The 19,351-nt window shown below is 39.7% G+C and overlaps 1 protein-coding gene across 10 annotated transcripts in view; it reads right to left on the bottom strand.

Annotated features, from left to right (window-relative positions):
• The window catches only part of PHLDB2 (pleckstrin homology-like domain, family B, member 2), a 242,637-nt gene that overhangs the window by 45,536 nt on the left and 177,750 nt on the right, over positions 1 to 19,351 (bottom strand). For 9 of the 10 annotated variants that reach the window (XM_010852738.1, XM_010852730.1, XM_010852731.1 and 6 more), the window contains 3 exons: positions 14,763 to 14,906; positions 13,408 to 13,545; positions 377 to 505 (listed from right to left, as the gene is read on the bottom strand). In XM_010852738.1, the coding sequence (XP_010851040.1) occupies positions 377 to 505; positions 13,408 to 13,545; positions 14,763 to 14,906 (411 nt within the window). The remainder of the gene's footprint in view (positions 1 to 376; positions 506 to 13,407; positions 13,546 to 14,762; positions 14,907 to 19,351) is intronic. The other variant, XM_010852732.1, reaches the window with a different exon arrangement.

Here is a 19,351-nt window from a genome sequence, read left to right as displayed (position 1 = left end):
TCGGGGGGGGGGGGGGAAAGTACAAGGGAAATTAGTACTCAAGATGCAGTAGAGAATGGAATGCAGGAAACAATGTCAGCTGATTTAAATGCTACAGTCTTGCTGGTTACATATCAGTGACAGCTCTCTTTTGTTTCAAAGAAGGACTAGAAATGTTTTTACATTGTTAATGAGGTGAAGGATTCCAAGAAGGAATTTTATAACCGATTAGCAAGGAATAATATGTACTGTCAGCATGCATATTTCTATTTAAAACATTATCTAATGAACAGAGTTTATGCAAATTTATGCTATGTGAAGGAGGGAGTCAAAGGTAAGTGGAACTTCATTGAAAAAAAACAAAAAAACAACTAGCACATTCCTGTTTGCTACTGACCCTCTTCAGTTGTTGTTGTAACTGTTCCCTCATGGACTCAGGACAATTGTCCAGCTGGGTCTTCTGCTCGGAGTAAAGCTCCTGAAGCCTCTCTAGTTTTTCCCTTTCAGCATCAAGCTTTACCTTCTCCTGAAGTTCAGAAATCAGAAAATAGAAGTTACCTTCACACCCCAAGCAGGCGTTAGTGAACATTTCCCATGGATAACACAAATAAACAAACTCACAAACTCCAGACATCCTAGGAATGTAGAAACATATCTTGTTAGTGACTAAGATAAGGGGGTCTAAGTGGAAGTAAAGACAAGGGGCCCCATTTCTGCATTCTCCAAACCCAGCCCACTCCATTGGGTGCTGGCACTGATCCCCGTCTTTCCTTCCTCCCTTCCTTCCTGCCACCATGTTACAAAAGCAGAGGAAGCAACGGTCATGTTGGTCAATGGTGAACAAAGAACAAAAGAAATGCCAACCAAATTCCTAAGATAGCCCTGCAGAGAGTCACTTGCCAGGGAACCAAACAAAGGATGGCTAGGATTTACCTTGAGCACAGTCAGAGTCCAATTTGCTGAAGGCATGTGTTAAGCAAACTTTGGAAACTATTTAAATTTTGTTCTCAGCTTAGAGGCATGTTAGGTGCATAAGCTGATACTCCAGTCATCTGGAAGTTTCAGCTCTTTGGCAAACCTCAGAGCTTAAGCAACTAGAAAATGTGCTGTCAAGGAGATCATCTAGTTCAGACACTGAGAGAGATAGTAAAAATGCAAGGTTGACAAAGCAGCAAAAGGAAGACTTGTTAGACAGTTTAGATACACTAAAGGTGTGACATTTATTGTGGAGATAAGGACTTCTCTATAAAGACTGACATAAAAAATAACTGAAACGAGGACTATGGGAAAAAGTAAAGGAGTCAGAGAACAGACAAGAAAAGAGAAGATAGCACTACCTCCCTCCCAGTCACACACTCCAAAGTGACCCTGGATGTTTTCCAGGGTGTAATAGGCAAATACTGTAATACACTATTATACAGTCTTATAAGGCTGCCTCTTAAACTGAGAAACAAAAGTGTCAGTTTTCCCATCTTACATTCCTTTTATGATGCTCTGGACCCTTGAAGTAACTTTCAGATCTAATTCTCCCCTTGTATAATCTCAGCCTAAACTAAAGCGCTTCAGTGGATGGTACACCACCAAGAGTTGAGGTGTGTGTGTTCTGTCGTATCAGACTCTGCCACCCCAAGGACTGTAGCCCGCTAGGCTCCTCTGTTCACGGGATATTCCAGGCAAGAATACTAGGGTGAGTTTCCGTTTCCTTTTCCAGGGGATCTTCCCAACCTGGGGATCAAACCTGCATCTCCTGCATTCGCAGGCGGATTCTTTACCACTGAGCCACCTGGGAGCCCTCCTTTAGGTTACTCACTTTCCGTGGTGCTACCAGAAAAGCTGCATTCTGTTTTACATCTCCCTGCTTCTGTCACTGTTCCCTGCCCCTTTGATAAGCAAAATACCACCACTTGACTTTCTTATGTTCACTATTGATTTGGTAGAAATAAAGCTGGCTTCCAAGCATATTACAGAAAAAAATTTTTTTGAAAGATGAAGATTTGAAGTAGCCCTATAAATTTATACCGCTTTCATTTCTTCATCCAAATGGTCGGGATTTCCTATGTAAACATATGTGTAAATTCCTTATAAAAGATGTTGTATTTTAAGTCTAAAACTATATGACATCAATACCTACATCAGTGCACTTGAGTCTCCACTTTTGGCTTACATTTTTAAATTTTGAGGGTATTTTAGAAATGTATATTTTGATTTAAAAGTGCTTTTCTAGAAATGATTAAATCTAGAAGTCATAAAACTGAGACTCTTACCTCATTTATCAGCCTAAAAATGATTCTACAACTTAGACTTTAGCAGACAATCAAGAAAGTTTCCTACAAGGGAACTTCCTGGCAGCTCAGTGGTTAGGACTTGGTGCTTTTTTATCAGCCTAAAAATGATTCTACAACTTAGACTTTAGCAGACAATCAAGAAAGTTTCCTACAAGGGAACTTCCTGGCAGCTCAGTGGTTAGGACTTGGTGCTTTTTTATCAGCCTAAAAATGATTCTACAACTTAGACTTTAGCAGACAATCAAGAAAGTTTCCTACAAGGGAACTTCCTGGCAGCTCAGTGGTTAGGACTTGGTGCTTTTTTATCAGCCTAAAAATGATTCTACAACTTAGACTTTAGCAGACAATCAAGAAAGTTTCCTACAAGGGAACTTCCTGGCAGCTCAGTGGTTAGGACTTGGTGCTTTCACTGCCAAGGGCCCAGGTTCAATCCCTGGTCTGGGAATTAAGATCTCACAATAAAAAAGAAAGGAAGTTTCCTGAGTCTTTAATGTGAAGCATGCTCACTATGCACAGCTGCTGTGTAGGAGTAAGAAGAAGCAATGGTGTCTTTCATAGAATAAAGGATTCTCAAGTGTTACCTCACAGAAAATTGAATATACTAGTACCAGTCAGTCTTTAGCTTCAGAATTAATCATTTTTTCCCTTAATAAAACCAACAATACAGAACACTTGTTGTCTTTTGGCTAAGAAAATGTTCTATTTCCCTTACTTGCAAATCAAAGACTGCCCTATTACATAGCAAAAGAATTTTATCCACAAAGAGTTCTGTTTCCAAGTACTGTATCATCAGAATTTGCACCCATTCCAGTTCCAAACAGAAAGGTAAACAAGTAAGAAAAGTATTTATTCCAATCAAATAGCAAATGTGCAAAGCCCTAAGATTTAAAATCATGTATGATAGAAAACACTGAAACATCTAATATGAAAAGGCCTAAAAGACAGGTCTTAATTCCAAAGAAATAACCCAACTATTCCGCTAATGCTCTCAATTTGTAAACTGTTAATAATAAGCACAAATAAACAACTAGGAAAACATACCTTGTGTCTACATAGTGCCTTCCTTCTGAGGTGCTCAAAACGTTTGGCAATTCCACACAAGGAGGCGGTTACAAGAATTACGCAAGCGGGAACCACCAAAACCGCCTGCGGCTTCTCTGTGGTTCTCAGTAGTGCTGTGGCCACTACCTCGGTCTCAGAGCGAAAGCTCAGTGGGGCTAAAGCTAGGGCAGAGGAAGTGAGGGGAAGGATGGAAGAGGCACTAGTGGCAGATGGGCCAGGCTATAAATCATAGGGGGCGCAGAGCTGATATCACTCCTACAAGAGCCAACAGTAGACCAACAGCTGAGCCAGAAAGAAATGAATATACCTCTCTTCTAATTATTGTCCAGGAAGTTTTCAAAGAAAAATTAGCTCTAGGCAAGCGGTTGATTAGAGCTGAAAGTATCACCCATGACATTCCAGGGTTTGGGGAGTCTAGCTTTTTACATGTAACACATTAACACCAGGTATCATCCTCGTTCCCCAGGTTCAAACTGGTAACGTCACCTATTTTAATTACTACAGTGCTATTTTCTCTTTTTAATTTAAATTTTTTATTTTCTATTGACTATAGCCGATTAACAATATTATGACAGTTTCCAGTGAACAGTGAAGGAACTCAGCCATAGACATACACTTATCCATTCTCCCCTAATCTCCCCTCCCATCCAGGCTGCCACATCACATTGGGAGACAGCCTATTTTTTCTTAGATTCATAAGTCCATTTTCAGGAAATGAATGATTTAAACTGCATTTTTAATATTTTTAACAAATTTAAATTATTTTGTTGAAAGAATAAGATTAATCTTTCAGGAATCAGAACAGTCCAGGAAGATGCAGATGTACAGGGGGGCATTTATTTAAAAAAGACCAGTACATGACTTCCCTAGAGACACGGCTGCCTCCATTGTTTTCCAATTGCCTTGTCTTCTCTACATGGACTGGCAAAAATCCAGTTGGGTCATAAATTCATTGCCAGATTCTGCCTATTTTGCATATTGAAGACTGATGTTCCTAAAGTGTATACAGGGCCAAAGGTAAATTTTTCACCAGCAAATGAAAGTAAAAAGCACTGTATAGAGTTGGGCTTACATCTGCTTTCCCAGTGAGTTGTTCATTCACTCAGCCAATAAATATTTGTAAACGGACTAGAGAAAGAGAAAAGAAGTAAGTTGATCACTGTCCCTATGAAGTACAATCTAGGTAGTTCTGTGCTTATCAGCCCTGACCACATTAGAATACACTGGGAGAGCTTTTAAATATACTATTTTCCAGAGATGTAAGGCTAGGGATGAAACATTTAAAAAACTTCTCCAGGTTTTCTCATACGTAACCAGAATCACTGATTCAGCCAACGAGAATAATGTGAGAGCCAAAGAACTACAAAATGAACTAAAATTTGATTTCTGGGATGAAGACTTAGGACAAAATACAGAATCCATCAAAATTTGTTCTGAAGGTATTTGACCTTAGAACCTTGCCTTCATAGTATAAAAGTCCTCTCTTACAAGTAACATTCCAAATGTAAAGTTTTTACTTTTAGATTAAATGCCTCAAGTAAACCCCTCTTCCCAAAAGAACTGTAAGATTCCAACATCCAAAATGCTTTCAAAGAGGAAAGACAAATTTTAAGATCAGAAGTAAAATGACTGTCTTCTAATCATACCAATGATCAGGAGAAGGTATAAATTTACCTTAGTAATTTGAACATGTACACAGGAGTTGCCAATAATCTTGAATAAACTTAAAAATCCAAGACTTTGTCAAATCTCTGGTTAAAAGACAATAAATTTTCTCTATGTTGTAGTCTCAAAGGAAGGAACTGAAATTTAACTCGCTGGCTCTATTATAATTTCACTACCACACAGAAAATTTTTGAATGCCAATAAAAACATAATTTTACTACATCTAACTAATATTTGGTTTGAGTTTACCCTGTAAAGATGCCTACTTCATTAGTTTATAGGGTTGCCAGATAAAATAGAGGAAACCCAGTTAAATGTGAACTTAAGATGAACAACAAATGATTTTCTAAATGTATGGTGGTGGTTTAGTCGCTAAGTCATGTCCGACTCTTCTTGAGTCCCATAGACTGTAGTCCGCCAGGCTCCTCTGTCCATGGGATTCTCCAGGAAAGAATACTGGAGTGGGTTGCCATTTCCTTTTCCAGGGGATCTTCCCAACCCAGGGATCGAACCCAGGTCTCCTGCATTGCAGACAGATTCTTTACCATCTGAGCTACGAGGAAAACCTGCTTTTAAATATAAGTATGTTTCATATGGGGCTTCCTTGGTGGCTCAGCAAGTAAAGAATCCACCTGCGATGGAGGAGACTGCCTCGATCCCTGGGTTGGAAAGATCCCCTGGCAGCCCTAAATCTGGCAGCCCTATTAGCTTGATAAAGGTTTTCTGAAAAATTAAAATTCATATTTGTAATTTCCAAAGTATTCAGAACAGAATCCAGCACAAAGAGGTACTGAAGCCATGTTTCTTGAAACACTGTGTCAAGTTTGCAACTGATGCACAGATACGTTAAAATTCATAATACCTAAGCTAATAATTTAATGTATCCTTTTATTTATTTTTGTCTGTGTTGGTTCTTAGTGGCTGAGCATGGGCTTTTCTCTGGCTGTGGCAAGCAGGGGCCACTCTTCAATGCAGTGTGAGGGCTTCTCATTGTGGTGGTTCCTCCTGTTGTGGAGCAGAGGCTCTAGGGTGTGTGGGCTCAGGAGATGAGGCTCCCAGGCTCTACAGCACAGGCTCAATAGTTGTGGAGCAGGGTTTAGTTACCCTGCAGCATGTGGGGATCTTCCCAGACCAGGAACCAAACCTGTGTCTTCTGCATTGCTGGGGGGACTCTATATCGCTTAGTCACCAGGGAAGGCCCTCTAAGCCATCATTTTTAAGGATGCATGGGTGCGAGCTCAGTCACTTCAGTTGTGTTCAACTCTTTGCGAGTCTCTGAACTGTAGTCCATTGGGCTCTTCTGTCCATGCGGATTTCTCCAGGCAAGAATACTGGAGTGGGTTGCCATGCCCTTCTTCAGGGGATCTTTTCAACCCAGGGATCAAACTCAAGTCTCCTGTGTCTCCTGCATTACAGGCAGATTATTTACCACTGAACCACCAGGAAAACCCCCTCTAAGCCATCATTTTTAAGGATGGCCCATTCAAAGTCCTCTCCATACACCTTCCAGTCTCTTTCTTTCCAGTTCCTAAACCACATGGGGAGGTTTAAGAGGCATGCATTCTCAGAGGTTCAAGATCAGGCAATTGTTTTAGAGCCAAAATTACTTATCTGAAATTTGTAAGGCCAAATGTGTTCTAGGTTTCAGAATATCCTGCATTTAATTGAGGTAACACAGTTTATAAAGCATATACTATATGGCATTTTCAGTGAGGTCTGGGGCAATACCCTATAATCAAATATACTTCTATTTCTGCTGCTACTTATGAATATTCATATCAAGTATGAATATCAGTCCAAGTCAAGTTTTGCAACCATAAGTTTTGATGCCAACCTGACTAAAAAAAATGTTTTCCCCTACAAAACTTTTCAGAATTATAGAGGAAAGATCATGGACCTATGTCCATAGATGGGTAATTGTTGAAAACCCTCTTGAGAGGCACATTCTTATATTATTTTCAGAGGATTTTTTTTTCTGTTGATTTTTGACATATTAATTGCACAATTGATGGATGTTTAGTGTAGAAAACACTGGAAAATCAGAACACTATGAATTTATGTAATCAAACAATCATCAGGAAAAAAAATCACCCTAATCTGGAATCCTAATCCCCAAATCCCACAATATATTTCCACTTCCTCTAAACAGGGAGCTAACTTTGAAATGTAAGAAAGAGGCACGGGAAGGGCTGGGTCTCTTCTGAACACTGCCTGTGACTTGGCAGCGACTCTGCACCCAACAGGCATTAACACTTTGCACGGAATTCTCGGCAGGCTCAGTCTTCTCCTGGCTCAGAAGGAAGGATGGGGAGGAAGTAACAGGTACTTTGGCAAGACGATAATGGAGAATACAATTAACCACTTAAGATACGAGGCTTATTACAGAAAAATTAGCCAACTAATTGAAGGAAATTTCACTCAGGAACACGCTGCATGGCATGGAGTGATTTAAGCTTCAGTTCCCACATTTAAGTGTGTTTAGCTACAAAAGTATGCAGACCAGGATTGCTACAAAGTCTCACAGTCTATCTGTGTGAGGACAGATCTTAAAACAGAAGGATGGTTTGAACTTTGTGATGACCCATCTGGGTGATAGGAAAGACTTCAACAAGACTATGTGAGCAAAGCCTTTCCTTAACCATTTTATTTAATTTCAGTACAACTAATTTTTGATTGTCATATGCTCAGGGGTAGGAATGAGAAGATAATCCAAAAATAGAGACACTGAAAAGCTATTTTCGCTTCTGAATTTTTTATGTTGTCAGAAATAGACAAAGACAGAAGGGAAATGGACATAAACAAATGCAGAAATACATCCAGCAGTCCAAATGAGGCTTTGCCTTTAGAGAGCGGAAGCGCTGGGGGAGGGAAGCCGTTCCAGCTCTGCCCAAACTGAGCTTCACAGTTCTGGTGGCTTCCCAGTCACCAAGCCCATCAAACTAAAATAGTTTTCCAATGCAGAGGTTAACAACAAGTCTTTCTCCTTTCTCTTGCTCTAAGAAAATACTATGGCTTTATGTTTACTGTTTCAAATAAATATCCCCTTTGAGTTGGTGTTCAACCCTGATCCTTCTTTTTGTTTGGGGTTCATTCAAGCTCATAGAGACTCTACTTGTGATGTGGCCACTCTCTGAGAATGCAACAGGCAAATGGCCTTCAGCTTAGAGCCACCTGTAAACAGGCACACTGACGGGCTTGACAATGGTACCCATAAGGGCAATGAAAGGGCAGTCCAGGGAGCTACTGCAAACATGTATTGTACATATATGCATATGTACATATATGTGTGTGTGCACACACACATGTACACACATATATGTGCACATACATATACACAATACATATATGTATGTATATATTTTCAACAAATACATAATTAAAAACTGTCTATATTTTATGTTGTATATATTATTATGTCTGTAGTTTATATTTTGAGCTTCCCTGGTAGCTCAGAGGGTAAAGAATCTGCCTGCAATGCAGGAGACCTGGGTTTAATCCAGGAAGATCTCCTGGAGAAGGAAAAGGCTACACTCCAGTATGGCCTGGAGAATTCCATGGAGTCTATGGGGTTACAAAGAGTCAGACACAAGTGAGCATAGTATAGTACCATGTAATAAATAGTGGTCACCTATGAAACACATCAATTTATACTAAGCACGGAAAACAGAATGATAGTTCCCAAATAAGCTAAAAGAAATAACATTAAAGTCTGATCTTGAGAGCCAAGGAAACAATGTCGATAATTTCACACCAGGATTTGAACTCTCATGCGATGTTAAACTTTTCTCCTATGGCTCCAGGCCCTGTCTCCAAAAAATGAGAGCCAGGCTTTCAGGATGTGCTGCCGACATCTGAATTGGAGTTTGCCCAACAGGGATATCTTTCCAGGTTTTGGTTTTCTCATTCCACCGTTTATATCTGACAGCAGCAACAGGTGTATGGGAAAGGAAACGAGATCCAAAAGGGTAAAGGCCACTTCCTTCTTCTGTCTTATGCCCTGGCTCGACGAGCCGCCTGGCATGAGCACTTGGGCAGACTATCCCAGCTGTCCTGAAACTTGGCTGCACGTAGCTCTTAAGCAGGTGTTTGGCTCCACGTTTCTGTTCAGACTCAGCCAGGACTCGCCGTTAGCAGAAGATCCAAGGACAATATTCCCCAAGAATACTGGGCGGTATTTTGGCACCTCTTATGAGCTGGATAAACAGTGGATAACAGTGCCTGCCTCTATTTCACAGGCTAGAGAGGGAAATACATATCTAACAAAACCAAAACAAATATAAATGATAAAATGTGATTTGTGAAAGGACTGATAGAACAACAGAGAGCATACCATCTGAGCTGGAAAGGGCTGGTAGAGTTTTTCTGAAAAACTAACACTGAGCTCAAGCCTTGAAAGACAGAACCAACCAGACACAGAATATGGGAAAGGAGATTCCAGGCAAGGCAAGCTGATCTGCAAGGGACCTTGGCAGGGGCAGAGGGTGGGGTGGATCTTTGAACAAATAGAAAGAAGGCCACCATGTGAGTGATGTGAAGAGGGGAGAAAAGTAATAGAAACAGGACAGATAAGGAATTTAGGTTCATATAAAATACAGGGGAATACAAATCAGAATGATGTGACCTAATTTATATTTTTTAAAAGTCACACTGGCTGCTGTGAAGAAAATGGGCTGAAGGGAAGCAAATGGAAATGGAACTCAAAAGGAAATGTTGATGATTTTGAAGAGAATGCTATTAGGGGAGATGCAGAGAAGTTAAAGTAATTGAAAAATAGCATTGTAATCAATTAGAAGTGGGGTTGATAGAGAAAGAAATATCAAGATCTACTTCCAGGTTTCTCTTTGGGCATATAGGTGTATAAAGATGCCATTTCCTAGTGGGAAAACTAGAGGAAAAACAGGAATGGAAGTAGGGGAGGTGTATGGAAGGCAAAGGGAAAGATGAGATCAAGAGTTCAGTTACGGGGTGTTCAGCTGGAAATACCTGAGAAATCTCTCAGTGGAGATATCAGCTGGGCTACAGGATATGAGTCAGAAGTTCAGAAACAGGTTGTGGACTAAAGACATACATTTGACAGTAACCAGTGCATACAGGTTATTTGAAGCTCTGGCTATAAAAGAATGTGAAAATACAAGAGAAGAGAGTTCTCAACAAGAGATGGTGGGTGTTAACTAGACATACTGTGGAGACCATTCCACGGTGTACACAAATATTGAATAATTACGTTGATAGCTGAAACTAATATAATATCATATGTCAATTACACCTCAATTTTTAAACAAAAAAGTGAATGAGTCAAGGCATATTATCTTAATTCAGACCAATGAGAAGGCACAGAATTTTTCTGTTAACTTCTGGGAAAGTTTGATCTTGCTTAAAAAAAAAAAGAGAAGAAGGTGGTTCAGATCAGAGACCCTCTTAACAACTGGCTGGGCAGAGGCAGAGGAAGAAGCAAGGGGAACTCAGATGGAAATGTCAGAGAGAAAAGTAAGAGGACAGGAAGGAAAGCCAGAAGAGTGAGGTACTGGAGGCAAAGGGGTTGGGTAGGGGGTAGTGCCTGGGAAAAGAGTTGTCCCTTATCTTGAACGCTGAACAGAAGTGTGCTCATAAGAGGGCTGAAAAGCACCCAGTAGGTGGGTTAGGCTGCACTAAGGTAGTAGTATGAACAGGAGCAAATCTGACGGAGCAGTGGAACAAGAATGGGAGGAACGGTTAACTGAGCAAGAGATCATATAGTGTACTGAGAAAACTGAAAAGCTCGGCTACAGCTGAAGAGAAACTAGCTAAGATAGTCACTGGAAGGAACTTTATTTTTAAATAATAATAAAATTTTTGTTTGTTTTTTTAATTTATTTATTTTAATTGGAGGCTAATTACTTTACAATATTGTGGTGGGTTTTGCCATACATTCACATGAATCAGCCATGGGTGTACATGTGTTCCCCATCCTGAACCAATTTTTAAAAATAATAACGTTGGCATACTGGCAGTACAGGTCCAGTAAAGAGGGAGTGGATCAGGGGGAGCTGGGAACAGAAGGACCAAAAAACCTCTAGACGGTGGGACGGTACCCTGGGCACATACAAAGGGACTGGTCTTTGAGGGGAAAAGAGCCTTCCTTGGGCTTCCCAGGCGGTGCTAGTGGTAAAGAACTTGCCTGCCAATGCAGGAGACATAAGAGACTCGGGTTCAATCCCTGGGTCGGGAAGATCCCCTGGAAGAGGGCATGGCAACCCACTCCAGTTTTCTTGGCTGGAGAATCTCATGGACAGAGAGGTCTGGCGGGCTACAGCCTGTGGGGTCACAAACCGTCAGACGTGACTGAAGCAACTTAGCACGCACACACACGAGCCTTTCTTTGTGAGGATGAAATGCTCTCATTTCTAAGTGAAGTAGGTGGTGAGATCATCTCAGAGCCAAGGGGAGGAAATTGGACTAGAAGTTTGAACAGAGTGAAGGTATGAAATAGCCATGCCATAAAACAGTAGAGTAACTTTATTTGAGAAACAGTGATGCTGCCAAGAGGTATTCAGTCTCTATGTGAGTTTGGTTGTCAAGAATATGCAGTAACATCATCTAGGCCAGTCTGCTTTCACTTCCCTCGTTCTCCTCTGGAATCTCTCACCCAAAGCCAGTTTCTGTCATTTTTCATACCATGTGATGACAGACAATAATCCCACCTTCCGAGACCAACTAATCCCCTAACAGCTGTGTGAGCTGGTTCTATACTTCAAGCCCCCACTGTCCCCTCTCTTCAAAATAATAATAGGAAGGATACAATAAAGAACAATAATGTAAGTAGCCTCCTCTTTGTTTGTTTCCACCCATGTTACTAGAGTTCCATCTCCACCTTAGTCTGGAGAATATCACACAACTGGCCCTGAAAAGTGAGATTTAGCACTCACTCAACTGACTTCACTTTTGTGTATGGAATTTATAGGCTGTGTCATATGTGGGTTACACAAAGACAAACAACTACACCGACGGGGAAGGCAGACAGGTTCACAGAGAATCTGATACCCCATTCCTATGCCCCACAAGCTTTCCAGTTTGACATAAACAGTAAAATACTAGTAAGCACCAAAATAAAGACACCTGATGCCTCCAACAAAAGTCCCTTGCTGTATCAGTGCAGAATCTTTGGAAACCATAATATTCCTGTTCGGCAGAACTAGACGATCAATGATTTCACATGGTTTTGAGCTTTTAAAGAATAATATGTCCACTACTCAAATGGATTCTTTACTGTTTCAAAGTCTGGAGCACAAAGGCACATACATAAACTTTACCATGAAAAAGATGTGCAGTTGAATCTTGACAAGCAGGCAACCAAGAAATTGATATGTAGCTTTTAATCTGACTTTAATTTCTGACAATATCTTTTTGAGCTCACCCTCTGGCACCAAGATCAAATGCCATTATTTATAGGTTTCAAACAAAGAGAAGCCTAAAAAGGAAGCCACATGAAGCAGAAATCCTCTCCACATATTACCAGTGGAATTTACTCAAAATGAAATTATTTTTCTTTTTCTCAGTTTAGAGGAGAACTCTATGATCAAGAAAGAATGTAAGCTTATTTGTTTTTGTTTTTTTTTTTCAAATTGTAATTTTAATTTTTAATTTAGGCTGAGTTTAGCTATAGCTGACTTAGAATTTAGGATGACAGTAAATGAAGTATTTTCCAGAAGAAATAAACAAAAAACAACAACAACAACAAAAACCAAAAACCCAACTACTACCTTGAATTCTAAAAACTCCAAGTAATTCTTCATATTCCCTAGGAGGGATCAGCTAACATTTAGGCTATGGCCTAAAACGTGTAAGTAAAACTTTTTCCAAAATAAGTGTCAACTGTATTTCATAGTTTTCACTTGGCAGTGTGTGAGGATCCCCTGAAAACCCCAATGTATTTTTCTAAGAGCGGTGCACTTGCATTGAAGCCAATAGCAAGGCAAGACAGATGAGATGAACGGTTCCCATTCACCTTTTTAATACACAGAAAAATGAAAAGAAATGAGGCAACCATATTTGAAAATGCTTAAGCCATCCTTTCAGGGCACCAGTAGTAAAGAAGTTCCAAAATACTAAAATGATTCTTTAAAAAAAAGTGGAATCAGAAGAGCAGAAAGGCTAATGGAAAAAAGCAATTCACTCATCTCACGAGGGATAAACTGCCACAAATATCAACTCAAAAATTAAGCAGGTTCTACTATCTCAGCATCAGCTGCTCTGACTAAGAACCTGATAGTTCTTAGTCTGCAATGACTTACCTCATCTGAAGACTTTTTTCTAGTATCACTGTCTCCTGGAACAGGACATACAAATCCAAAACCACAATTTATACAACATTTAAATTTAATCAATGGGACCACCATTTTGCCCGAAATATTTGTATCAAATATAATTTTCTTTTTACCTTGGTCTTTTCACCAACAATGTTCTTTTCCAGTTCTGTGATTTTCCGGTTTAGATGATCCAAAATCTCCTTCTCTTTCATAAGTTCAGTTGTTTCCGATTTTTGTTCTCCATCCAAGAGAGCACATTCCATATCCAGCTGAAGACACAAACAAAGGTCAGACATGTTTCACCTTCAGGGAAATTTCCAGCTGCCTTCTTTAAAGGTGTATTTTTAACAGGTACAAATGGCAAAAAGTACTACTGTTATCAGTCAGATTATGGAGCCCAGTAAACACTCCAGAGAGTCCATGCGAGACTCAGCATTCTTATGTGAGAAAGTAGGGAGGCCAGAATATACTTGCTAAGAACACTGGCTATCTTTTAATTTAATTTTTCTATGATACCCTCCCCTCCTTTTCGCTTACTTCTTAAGGTAATTTTGCCTATTTGCTTAGATTCAGGCTCAAGCGTGAACCATCTTGAGAGCAGTCACTATCTCTGTTTGTCCCTAGAGCACAGAAAGTGAAAACTACACTCAGTCCATCAAGCAAGCACTGCATTTCCAGCAATGCCAGCAGGAGGGGCTTCCAGGGTCTGTACATGACAGATGAGCATTCCCTTCTACACATGGGCTGTCTGCATCAGCTGTGAGAACAGACATGAAGATACGTCTTGGGCAGAATGAGCGCCTCCTTCTCACTCCATGGAGGTATGAAAAAATCACCCTTTTCTTTAACTGTAGTTATACTGTATATGTGGAGAAGGAAATGGCAACCCACTCCAGTGTTCTTGCCTGGAGAATCCCAGGGACGGGGGAGCCTGGTGGGCTGCCGTCTATGGGGTCGCACAGAGTCGGACACGACTGAAGCGACTTAGCAGCAGCAGCAGCAGCATACTGTATATGTCTGTCTCCTTTAGAGGTTTGCAAACCTCCGGAAAGTAAGGTCTATGATTGATTCACATGTAAATCCCTCCAGAGTGCCAAGATGATACTCAACTCATACTTAACATGCTTACAAAAACGTTTGTTGGATTTGAGCTTAAACGTCTAAATATATGGTACCTCAGCTGATAGATCTTGAAGCAGGTCAGAAAGCATATACCAGTTAAGACAAAGTCAGTTAAATAACATATATTAAAAATGGCTTCCTCTGTTTATCTCATTGGATGAATAAAAATACAGAAAGAAGAAACATTTTAAAAAGGCAATTATATATACCCCACATATGTACCCATTCCATGAATATTTGCTCATGTTGACCTCTATGTATTCTGGCCTACCCAAGGCCTGTGCCCTAAGAGGTATTGCTATATTTAAGCTAAAGGAAAGAAAGAAAGCTGGGAGAGGGTAATAAGTGAACTCGTGGTTTGTACCTCTCTGGAAGATTCCTCCATCTGGTCATTTATATCTTTGATTTTTTGTTCAAGTTCCTCAAGGTTGTTCAGAATTGCTATCCGGGTCTCTTCCATCGCAGTCAACTCCTGAATCCTTTGTTCTTCACTTATACCCTCTGGGGTCTGTGATTAATCAACACATAAAAGGGCTAGTCACACTTCAGTGCCAGAATTTCCCAGTTAATAAAGCAGTCACAAGTCTAGCATTTCACAGTCTGTGTCTATTTGAACTCGAAAAGCATCCCTGTGACTGTTTACTTGGAACTCTGCATGGTCCCAGAGAACCCCAGTAGATAGCGTTTCAGGTAAGCTTCTACAAATCAGATTCAGTGAACAAATTCATGTCCTTTTAATACCAAAATAACTAAGAGGTAATATAGATGAGGAAGCTGTAGTCCACAGAGATTGTAGTGACTTCTCTCCGGTTACAGATAAAGTTTGGAGTGCAGAGAACTAGGATCTAGAGGAGACTTCTGACATCTTCCTCAGGAATGTCTCTTGGGCACTCTGCTACCTTCATTACAAGCTCCATGTTCTCTCCTGTCTCCAAGGGAATACACTTCCTACAAGTCTGCAGAGTTTCTGCTGGGTCCCACTGCTAGGGCTATCTGCAAACGAGCAATCCTTATTGATATTCTTTCCAATACAAGATGGTAAATGGGGACATGGTATTTGGCCCCACCTCACTGATATGTTCCATAAAGTTAATAAGTAGGACAGTATTACGTTATTACTTTGGCAACCCTCAAAATGATTTAAAATTACACAATTAATACCAAGTTACTTCATGTTTCCGTTTTTGCATTAGCATACTACTTATTATTTACTACTTACCTATGTACTGATGAAGACACTAACTGGGCCACTGAGGTTTTGTGACATGAAATAGGATATTGGCCATTATTCATAAAATTATGTCATGGAAAAACTGACATCCTTCACAAGGAATGAGAAAGTTAGCAAAGAAATTAAGTGAGATAAGGCATACTTACACCTCTGAACAGAGTTATAACAAATGCCCAGAAAAGAAAGGAATATTTAGATCATACACGCAACCAAAATGTGACTGCCAATTATTTTAAGAAGAGATACAATAAATTGAAAATAGCTTCTTTTTTCAAGAATTTCAAGTTAGTTATTTTGTATATCCCCTGGTGGAGACCAGTCTTTCTATAAGGCAAGGGATGCCAATATAGGCATTATTTATTTAATTTTATCTGTCTTTGAAAAAGAAGCAATTTCTTTGCACCAGTAAGTCAATGATTATATAATTTCACAATTGCAAATTGGAAACAGCAGCCAAGTTATAATACATAAATTGCTGAAGATTACTCATTAACCACCGAAAATAACATTCAAATTAACCAAAGAAACCACTAACATTTTGTGTCTCTAAATTCATTTAACGTACTTAACAATCCTAAAAATTACTGTAAGAAGACAGGCATCATGTCCGTTTCTTTATTCTTTATTAACATTCTTTATTCTTAACCCTACTTTACTGCTTCTCAAAATTTAACCATTGAGAAGTTACACATCTCAGGTTGACTAGAGCAAAGATTAGAAGGCCTTTCAAGCCCTCTGTTTATTTGTTTGCTGATATTTAGATTTTAAACTGTCATCTTAAATCCAGTATCTCATCAACTAATAAAACAACCTGTGACCTTTCTTCACAGACAATTAATCTCATTGTCCTAAGGCTTGGGTGGCCAGTTTTAGGGCATGAGGAATGCCTGCAATAGTGAATGGCATTCCTAAATCATTGAGGAGTAATCCTAGCAGGAAAGCCTCAAGAAGGCCAGTATCCTGTTGGGTCAACATTTCATATTAGGTTTCAACTTCCAACATGACTTAAAAATATCTTTCACTGGTGGAAGCAAAGCATCAAAAGAAAAGAAAAACTGAACAATCTGCAAAACTATATTGATAGGTAACAGTGGCACTTCTAAGTATCTGTATAACTCAACATTTCTAGAAAATTTATCACAATAGGTCTAATAAAAGACAACTTGATAGTCTGTTTGTAGCAGTAAAAGTTATCTAGGTATTGACTTTTGCTACTGTTATTTATAAAAAGGAAAATCTTCAAGGGGCGTTCTAAAACTCTGGTTTGTAATAGAAAGGGATGAGGATACTGGACTCTCATTTATATCCAAATAAAAAACAAAAGAGTACCAAGGGTGTGGTAGCCACTAAACAGCTTTAGTTTGTGGTGACAGAAAAAAGTGGAATTTTAATCTATCTTATTTTTTTATAGTAATGTACAGGGTTCCACTGAGAGTGATGTTTTAATAAAAGCACACATATTGTGCATACCCAGATATATTGTTTTTGTGTTAACTCCATCTGCACACACACAGAAAGGAGAGACAGTAGGGACAAGACAATTTGCATCTACCCTTCCTTGTGTGTGTGTGTGTGTGCAGATCTCTGATCTCAACAGGTTTCTAAGAAGAAATACGGAAAAAAGGAGAGGCAGGTACGGTAAATGGAAATTGTCTTATTCCTACTCCTATCTCCCCTTTCTGTGTGCATGTGGATGGAATTAACTCAAAAACAGCACATCTGGGGATGCACAATATATGATTTTATTAAAACACTTCACTTTCAGTGGAACCTTATACATTACCATAAAAAAAATCAGATAGATTAACTTAGAAACCTCTTGAGATCAGAGAGTGTTGCAAGTGTGAAAGGTTTCCACTGTAGACAGAATGATTACATGATTACTCAAAAAGAGTAGAAAAGTTTTCACCACAAGAGAAAAAATATTTTTTTGGCAAATACACAAGGAGATGGAATTAACTAAATGTATTGCAGCCATCATTTTGCAAAACATGTAAGTCAAGTCATTAGGCTGTACCCTTTAAATTTATATAGTGCTGTATGTCAATTATATATCAATAAAACTGCAAGGAAAAAAAAAGAGTGAGTTGTTTTCAGCTTTCACCTCAGGTGGTGGTAGACAGATTCATAAAGCCAATTAAAAAGAGCATGTTTCCAAGGTCATCTGCATCTTTAAGTGTTAAATAAAAGCAAAGTCAAAATGGTGAATTTCAGGCTTTCTAAATATCATTAAAATCTTTGTGTTTTTCACATTCTTCTCCATTACTCCTCAGATCAATAATAACAAACACTGTACTTTGTTAAGTAAATAATCCAAAAACACTCAAAAAGGAAGACCATTTAAAAAAAAAACAGGAGTTTTTTTTAAGATTCTTCTATCTCCTGTCTCAAGGTAACATATGTCTGTCTTCAGAGAATCAAAAATGAAAAACCCATTCCCTGGAACCCATTGCCTCTCAGCTGCACTCTGCCAAAGCTGCTGTGTGATACCCAGAGGTTCCCTTGATGGTTCCTGTCTCTAAAGGAGACACAGGGTTCCGCTGTGTGCTGTAAAGAAGATGTTCCAAGCTTCAAAGTCCTCCTATTTCCCAGAAGCATACTGGGGCAATGAGAAACATCTGTCAAAATCTGCTCATTTATATCCAACAGTTTTCTTGTCACAGCCCTCTTCAGGAGGAAACAGTGTGTGTGTGTATGCTTAGACGCTCATTTGTGTCTGACTCTCTGCTGCCCCATGGACTGAAGCCCGCCAGGCTTCCCTGTCCATGGGATTCTCTAGACAAGACCATGGGATTCTCCAGACAAGAATACTGGAGTGGGTTGTCACGCCCTCTTCCAGAGGATCTTCTCAACCCAGGGATGGAATCCAGGTCTCTTGAGTCTCCTGCATTGGCAGGCAGATTCTTTACCACTAGTGCTACCTGGGAAGCCCTTCAGGAGGAAACGGGTCTCCCAAAAGTTAGTCCTCAGAGCACACAGCTCACTGTTTTAACAAAAGTTTGGCAGATCTCTGAAGGAAAAGAGTGAAAGGATTTAAGATAAAAAGTGCAGGAAGCCCCATGTCTGATGACAACAGCTCAGATGTTCAAATGATGGGTCATTTACTTTGCCTGAACACCAACAATTTTTTATTTCTACCCCCCATCCTAGTTTCTAACCACTGCAACTTTCTAGCAGGAGAGACAGAAGTCCTACTCAGAATTCCTCTCCTTTGAGAATTACTCTTCTAGTCATTAGAAGAAACAAGGGTTGAACACTCCAGAGTCCTGATGAATACATGGGCGAACTCTATAGGTAGGTATATTTCTGACTAGAAACATTCAAAAAGTTTTGTTGCACCGGGAAAGGCAAAACTATAGAGACAATAAAAAGAATGATGGCTCACAAGGTTTCAAGAGAGCGGGGAGGAGAAATGAATAGGTTGAATCCAGGAGATTCTTAGGGTGATGACATTATTATGTATGAGATAGCAACGATGGACATATTACACATTGCACTTGTCAAAACCAACAAAACCATACACTATGAAGTGTGTGTATGCTTAGTCGCTCAGTCATGTCTGACTCTTTGCAACCCCATGAACTGCAGTCCACCAGGCTCTTCTGTCCATAATATTCTCCAGGCAAAAATACTGGAATGGGTAGCCCTTTCCTTCTCCAGGAGATCTTTCTGACCTAGGGATTGAACCCAAGTCTCCTGAATTGCAGGTGGATTCTTTACCA

This window comes from Bison bison, unplaced genomic scaffold, assembly GCF_000754665.1.
Source record: "Bison bison bison isolate TAMUID 2011002044 unplaced genomic scaffold, Bison_UMD1.0 scf7180017864314, whole genome shotgun sequence".
NCBI classification, from domain to species: domain Eukaryota; kingdom Metazoa; phylum Chordata; class Mammalia; order Artiodactyla; family Bovidae; genus Bison; species Bison bison.
This window is presented reverse-complemented; position numbering and strand designations above follow the sequence as displayed.